Genomic DNA, 8,392 nt, shown 5'->3' with positions numbered 1-8,392 from the left:
ATATAAGAACGTAAAGAAACCAGAATTTCTGAAAAAAAAAAGAATCATAGTCGATATACAGCTACCTATAGCTATGAATACGGATAAAATTACTAGTCAGCACTAAACCTATAATAAGTATGATATTTTAGTTAAGTATATTTATTTATAACAAAAAATGTTTATTTCGTCTTCAATCACGAAAATAATAAATTAATTAATTATTCACAAGTCTATAAACATGTTAATATTGTATAACACAACATAATACTACTTCATAGTTCATACTGTTTTCAGATTTTTTTTGAAATATATAGGTAATTATTTACACTCTCGCGCAATATCACAGCTTCATTGCCTCCTCCTGCCATCTGTTGGTAGGCGTTGGAACGTCTATGCGCAGCGCCATCTAGTGGTATCCGTAGTAACCAGTGTGGTAGTTATTGTGATAAACTTGCGGGTGGTACGCGTGGCCTATTCGCTTGACAACCGCATTGAAACCATTGTGCTTGTCAGCTGTGTACTCCACTATGCGCGTGGTGCCGTCAGGGTCCGCCACGGAGTAGGCACCTGTAAAAGTTAGAGCGGTTGTTGAAAACTGATTTTCTTTTACAGATAATAGTGCTTATTCGGTCGATCACGCTAAACTAAATCAATAGTTATGTTAATATAGGTGCCTACCTAGTACATACTAATATTTTTCGATATGAAAATTGTGAAAAGGAAGGACTTAAGTTGTAATAGTTTAATTTAGTTTGAGATTTTACAACCACATCAGAACGATTTATTATCTCACTTCTCGATTTATTATCTTACAATCTAACATCTGCTTTTATTAACAGTTTCAATATTCAAGAAAGATATTTTCTTTACAAGCTTTATAGAATTATCAACCCATTACTAACGAACCTAATGGGTCATATCTTCCACCGCTTTTGAATGCAGTTTTTACCAAAATAAAATGAACAATAAATCTAAAATAAATTTTACCACTTACTAGGTAATTACATAGATACATCTATCTATTAAATCGTATAGAAGTATATAGGTGTAACTATTTAGGTATGCTTAAGGTTCAGCACATGAATTCCAGTTTAGTAAGCAGGTAGGTATGTATGTGCTATGTAAAAGGAAAATAGGTAAATAAATATGTATGTTGTTTACCTTTAACTACATCCCCATCGCGCGTTTCCCATTTGGTTTTGAAATCACCAGTATGAGGGTCCTTAACCGAGTAGTCGTATGAATACCTGGGGTACGCCTGAAAAAAAGGATAAAGCAAACCTTTTATTCAACATATAGCAATGTATTACCTAGGTACCTATTTCAGAAGTTATTGGATCTACTTTTGTTATTTTGTTGTATTATGTACCTACTTATAGCATAATTTAAATCAACCCCATGCATACAATTTAAAAGTATATTAATAACTTTAACCTATTGTTGAAATTTTAATAAAAATCGGAAGAAAAACGCTGTCAATATAAAATGGTATAGTCGTAGTACAAAAGACATCAACGGGGTGTGGGCTACTCTAATACGAATATAATGACAATATAATCATACAAAAGATTTCAACGGTCTTTGATACCGAAGAACTGTAGCTAGTGGAATGCAATGACTAAATGTGCAGTAAAGAATTTCGTACGTATGTGTAAGTCAAAATCAATCCAAATTATTTAATCGATGGCGAACAAAACGGTATAGTTACACTTCTGATCAAAATACTTTTTTCTTTAATCTGGATGTTTTGGACCCATTGAATACAAATCTGATCCCATTTTCAAGCAAAATGGCGTTAATATGTATCGGAGTTGAGTCCACAGTTCATGATCTCTATCACTGAATCTTACTTGAACTCATTTTCAAACAAATAGGCCTTAAACTATGCTGAAATTGAGTTCAAAGTTCGTTATTTCAATCAAAACGATACGGTAACTATACAATTACAAGGTACGATTTCAGCAGCTTTCATCGAGTTATTTGCTCCTCCTGCAAAATTTTATTTCGTGCAAATACACCGTTTTGTTCACCGGCTCTATTAGGTATGACCACCCTCTTCCTACTGGCTTTTTAAGTTATTATGTATCTTATTTGAGATTCGTACCTATATTTATATACCATATAAAATAAAAATTAATACAAACTTGCACTCAAAGAGCGTGCTGCATGATAGGTTTACTAGTACTAGGTAAGTATATAACTGCAAGCACCGGCGCACGTTTTTCTGAGTTCCCAGAGCTTCTCAATATGTGCTGAACGCTACCGAGGGGGTTTCAGTGGGTAGAAAACCCACATGACCCGAGCGGGTATCTTAAGAAGATTTTCCCCTCGCCAAAAAACAGGTATATAGCTGCATAAAGTAGGTATATTGTTATACGTCAGCAGAGCTTTTTTAGTGTGAATGAATTCCTTCAGAAAATTCTTTGTATTAGATAAAGGGTACAATTACTTCTTTACTATGACCAACTTTTTCGTTGTGCGTTTGTCTGTCAAGCCTTTAGCGCTCTCTGCCATGAAAGAGGAGGTCTTTATCTTGTAGAGTAATATTAATAGGCTGTTACTTTGAGCAATATTGTTTATTATAGGTAGTCGCAGTGGAAATCTGTTGCAACTGTACAAATGACATACAAGTTGGTATACCTATTTATGTCGTTTCGTAAACGGGACGTCACGGTGTCTTTACCATCGCTGCTTTATGACCATGGTTAGTTTTTAGTGTGTATTTTTGAAAAAATACTAGATAGTGATGCTAGACATAAGTATATTATGTAAGCGTAATTTTTTCTATATAATGTAACTATAACTTAGCTAAAGAATCATTTGTATGATAGCCGATTTTACATAGATCCCCATATCAAATTACTGTCCAGTTTCAATAGCATACAAAATAACTAATAGGTACTTACGTAATGTTCGCTATGGCCACCATAATCATTGTACCCGCTGTAGCCGGCGTATCCAGGGTAGCCTCCGAAATTTGCGTAACTAATGTAGCCCGCCTTAGCCGCGACGCACATGACCGCAAACAAGCAAACCTGTAAAATAATTATGCATTCCATTCATAACAGTGTCTATTAAGAGAAGTTTCCCTAGCGCTAGTTCTCTTAATATTGACGAAGGTATAATATACCTAATGGTACTTAACTAACCTTTTGAGTAATCTTTGAAAACTTAGACACTATTTTGTAATTATATTGCCTATGAAAAAATCAACGATATCCAATATCTGGAAGAGTGTACAATAATAATAATATTATATTATATTAGGAAAATACATTTCGAAAAAAAAAAATTAGAATTATAAGGGGGAACTGAGTGTAGGCAAATGGGCTAAAATGTATCGTTTATTTCGTAATAACAGAATAAAAAGTACAATAAATACAATGACTAATTGAAATACAGAAAAACTATTAAACGCTTCAATTTTTTACCAAGGTTATATGATTCATGAGACATGACACAACAATGCATGTAACAAGTGTGTGACGACCTATCTTACATATTACTTTATCAAGAACAATAGAACTTAAAACAAACGCAGGAAGCGTTTAATAAATGATAAGTAAGTCTATAGTTTCCGGTAGTTCACGCTTCAATAACTCTGATATCAGGTAGGTATTACGACTTGTAAATTTCGAGGCGCCTGAAAACATTAGGCTTACCGAACACTGCTAAATTAATCCATACTATTATTATAAATGCGAAAGTGTGTCTGTCTGTCTGTCTGCTACCTTTTCACGGCCCAACAGTTTAAACGATTCTGACGAAGGTACAAAGTTAGCTTATATCCCGGGGACGGACATGGGCTATTTTTATCCTGTAAAATCAAAGAGTTCCCACGGGATTCCCGAAAACCCATCCGCTTAACTGATTTGTATGAAAGGTACCAAGGTATTTAATCAAGGTATTTAATCAAAAGCAATGAATTCCTAATCTGTGGGGTCTAGATTGGAGCGGGCTTGCCAAGAAGATGCCAATTCACTCTTGCCTTGAATGTATTTAGGTTATACGTGGTAAGAAATATGGATGCCGGAAGAGCATTCTACGCCTGTGGTTCCTATAGAGACGTTCATGTAGAGACGTATAGAAAAGTTGAGCAAAAACGTTTCGTACGAGTAGACTTGGGTGTCGACCATATAAGGATGCCAACGTTCACGGTTTCTCGCTATTTTGTGGTAGAATGGCGAAGGAGGGATAAGATTGTAAAGTTCATGAGCGTACTCTCCAAAATATATACTTATTCGATTAAAGATCGATAAACAGGCAACAATGCATTGGTGCTGTAAGCTGAGCAATCTCACCTGAGTGTTTAATCGCTAATTTGGAGTCTAATGCATCGAGTTGGTACGTATTTGGCAGAGCCATCCCAAAGATGGCAGTAGTACTAGACTGAACCTACCCTTGATGAGGGGTATGGGGTTGTTTTGGCGTGAAGCATCTCTTAACCTTGTTCAGGACTGCTAGTTTTTAGGTTTAAACGGATTCTATTGCGACTTTAGAGGATATTCTAAGTGGATTATTAAAGTTTGGTTTCATCAGTGAATAAAGCAAATATTAAAATTAGCTTATGAAAAAAAATTGTGTGCAGTTGCCCTAAAAGTTTTCTTACGATAAATAAATACTAAGTAACTAATTGCTTGTTAAAATAGAATAACATTATTCTGTATATGCAACTGCTGTTACTTACATCACTTATAATGTTAGGTGTTGATATTGTTTACGTTTGTTTAAACTGTAGGATGGAGGTATGTATATTGTTTACCCTGTATTCTAGAGAAATTTATTAATCCCACCAAAAAACATTTCATGTAAAGGTTGCCCGTGAACATAGAATGTTTCAACTGATGATAATATAGTTAGGTTAGATATTGCGCATTGTTTGAGACAGTATGGAAAGCGGTTATGATCCTCATCAATTAGAAATACGACTCAGAAAGAGGCCATGACTAACCGCAAAGTGGCTTAGCAAAAAAGCCGACCCTAGAAGTTGTGATAAATAAATGCTAAAAAAGAGGAACAAGTGCTAAAAGGCTTAAAGAAAATCACACCTCAAGATATAGAAAAGCAAATATTCAGTAACTCGTAGATACCGGTTCTTAAAAACTTCATCCATTAAAGGATGCAAGAGGAGATATTGCTCCGATGGAGTTGATGTAATATTTATGATGCTCTTTATATTAAAAGTATTGATGTGTGTAAATGCGATAATTTAATATTTTGGAAGATTTGTATCACATATAATAATTTAAAAAATTAAACATAACATCGACTCACGTTTGAAGACACTGGCAAAGTTCATTTCCAAAATTAGAATTTACTAAAGGTAAGTTGGTTTTGAACTAGATGAACGAGTATACTGAGCGCGCGATAGACAGAAGCTATGTTTATCTACGCAATCAAGTCAGAAATGAGGAGATCCGTAGGGAACCAGAGTAACCGATATGACTAAGTGGGTTGCGAAACTAAAGGGGCAATGGACAGGGTTCATACTTCGAAAATCTGATAGACGCTAGGGTCACAAGGAGCTGGAATGATGACATAGCATCGGAAACCGCAGCGTTGGGACACCCCTCCACTACGTAGACACTAGACAGACAACATCAAACAAGTTGCAAGGGGCTGCTGGATTCAGGTTATGCAAGACCGTGGTACGTGGAAGTCCCTACAAGATACTTATGTCCAGTGGACGTCTATCAGATGATAATGAGGATAAACGGGTACAACTCTAGACACCAATGCATATAAAACATGTAATGTATAACGAAATCGCGTGAATATTTTGTTGATGAAAACGATATCTCTTAAATATTACGGTTAAGCCTGTTAGGTAATATTGAATTATCATTATGTTATGGCACTGAACAAACGATGTAACAATGACTGACATAATTTCATTTCCCTAATGAATGAATTATGTAATTCCTAATGTAGAGCGGCACCTATATCAAAAGACGTAATGTACCTACTAAGTATGTGGGAATCATTTAGGGTTGCGTCTACATACATATTTTTTATAAATAATAAATCTAGATATATAAAAGGAAAAGGTGACTGACTAACTAACTAAACAATACGCTAATATTGTAATTTATTATAAGTATGTGGGAATAATTTAGAATTACATCTACTTACCTAAAAATATAAATTATTATAAATATATGGTAACTATAAATATGTATATTAAAGGAAATGTGACCGACTAATAGACTGACTAATTAATCTTTTAACACATAGCGCAAACTACTGGACGGATCGGGCTATAATTTGGCATGCAGATAGCCGACATGATGTAGACATCCTCTAAGGAAAGAGTTTTGAAAATTATATCCCTCAGAAGGTAAAATAGGGGATTAAAATTTGTGTTGTTCAAGCGGATGAAGTCACGGGCATAAGCTAGTAATTTATAAAAGTATGTTCTGAAATTTCATCAGTTCTAAAAAAGGTAACTAATTGTCTGCCGATGGTGTTTTCTTATACGACTATAATTTTCGTAGTTCACCATTTCTTGAGACTATCGTTGAAACTTGAACTTCTTAGGTACTGTGCAAAGTAAAAAACTTAGCATGTTTAGTAACAATAATTCAAATAGGCAAAGTTAACCTGAAGAAAGAACAGTTAAAGTATAAATTGGTTGTTTAATCATTTCCTGTCTCGTACTCAGAACGCATTTCCTGTTTTTAACAAAGTGGGTTATCATATAAGATTTTTTCTTTAATTAATCCAAATTATATTCTTAACTTCTTTTTATGCTTTACCGCAATTAATACTTAGTTTAAAAATTAGTTTCTTTTGCAAACAACTAACTTATTCTACTTACGTTATTTCATGGCAATCCATGCATAGTAGGTATAATAATTATGTATTTCAAAGAACTTTGAGAGTCACTAACAAACACTACAGCAGTAACTTTAGACGCAAAGTATTAAAAAAAATGTCCGGCATAAAATATAAAGATTTTGTAGATAAGCTTAAAAATTTCAATAATATGTTAAATGATAATAACATTTAAATCATTCAAACCTTTGATTTAAACTATATCAAGTGCCTACTTAGATTTGTTTTATCAGCAAAGCTTTTTATTTTTTATTTAAAATATTACAATAAAACTTTATCTAATTGCGAAATACTGGCTGCATTTCCGCACTGCTTATCCGTTGCGCAAAAAATGAGCTAGCCCTTCTATCATCAGATTGTAATTTTTCCATCCATTAATCAATTCTGAATTTTGCTAAGTTTTGATTCGTTATTATGTCAAACTGAGGTAGGTTTGCAGAAGATACCTTACCTTCTGTCACCTCAAAGCCGTTAATTACTGTGCATAAATCTACTATTCACTATTTATGGAGATATCAAACCACGATTGTTCCTGAATATCTCCTCCATAAATGACAGATGTACGCACAGTAAGTTAACTTAAAGGTCATATTATTAAACCAGATTTGCAAAACATTAACATAGTTATGAGCAAACTCAAACTCAAACTCAAAACCATTTGTTCAAAGTAGGTATTGTACATCTTTTTATAGTTAGAATTGTATGGTGATAATATAGTGGTGATATTTAATTACGTAAACTTAAAACTACGAGGGTTCTAAACGCGCGCCCAGGTCTGAGAAGAGCCCATAATAAACTCAGCCGGGTATTCTTTTTAATATCGCCACTTTACAAAATCACTCAACTATCAAAGCTGTTATGCAACTCATTCCCAAGCTTTCTTATCATTTAAATAATCCTTTAAATTAAGTATAGTAGGTTTTTTCAATAAGTTTACGTTTAATAATAACATTGAACTGGTTGTGAGATATCTCCAATGTACGTATTCTGGGAGCTTATTGTAAAACTTACACAATTTCTAATAAATTAATTACTAAGTTTAATTAGCCTATCCAGAAGTTGGCATTACAAGTCTATAGATTAGTAGTAGGTAATATAAAATTTGGTTAAGTCAATTGTTAATTAGGTTGATCTAGGTTTAAGGTACAATAGGACTGATATATAATACACATTGTAAAAAAGTTCTAAAAAATAAGTAAAGATTTAAAAACAGTTTATTTTTATTTCGCGTATGAAGCACTAAAGCGACCCTTTGAAAAGGCAGACACTAAAAGTTATTAAAATGACTTACTTGAAGTCCACGCATTGTTATCACTAACTCACTTCAGCTCTGACGAGGGTAACTAACGTGGTTCTTCAGCCGCTACACACTATTTATAACTACATCGGTTGCACCACTTTGGCGCTCCGCAGCGATCATCACTATGTGTGTTCTACACTGTATACCTTCAGGGAATCGGCTATTTTGTTATTATTTGCCCTTCGATTTTTGGTTGACTACAACGATTTAATAAAAAAAACGGCCAAATGCGAGTCAGACTCGTGCACCGAGGGTTCCGTACTCGGGTATTTTTTT

General features: G+C 34.0%; 1 protein-coding gene across 1 annotated transcript; it reads right to left on the bottom strand.

Moving 5' to 3' along the window:
* Positions 1-206: 206 nt before the first annotated feature.
* On the bottom strand, positions 207-8,165 carry LOC123867051 (cuticle protein 19-like). Its single transcript, XM_045908889.1, has 4 exons — positions 8,108-8,165; positions 2,889-3,017; positions 1,144-1,240; positions 207-549 (listed from the first exon to the last, which is right to left on the bottom strand). The coding sequence occupies exons 1-4, from the start codon at positions 8,120-8,122 to the stop codon at positions 389-391; spliced, it is 402 nt and encodes a 133-aa protein (XP_045764845.1). The 5' UTR covers positions 8,123-8,165; the 3' UTR covers positions 207-388.
* Between the last annotated feature and the right edge of the window lie 227 nt (positions 8,166-8,392).

This window comes from Maniola jurtina, chromosome 7 (assembly GCF_905333055.1).
Source record: "Maniola jurtina chromosome 7, ilManJurt1.1, whole genome shotgun sequence".
Lineage (NCBI taxonomy): Eukaryota > Metazoa > Arthropoda > Insecta > Lepidoptera > Nymphalidae > Maniola > Maniola jurtina.
The sequence above is the reverse complement of the archived record's forward strand: the minus strand, read 5'-3'. Positions and strand labels throughout refer to the sequence as shown.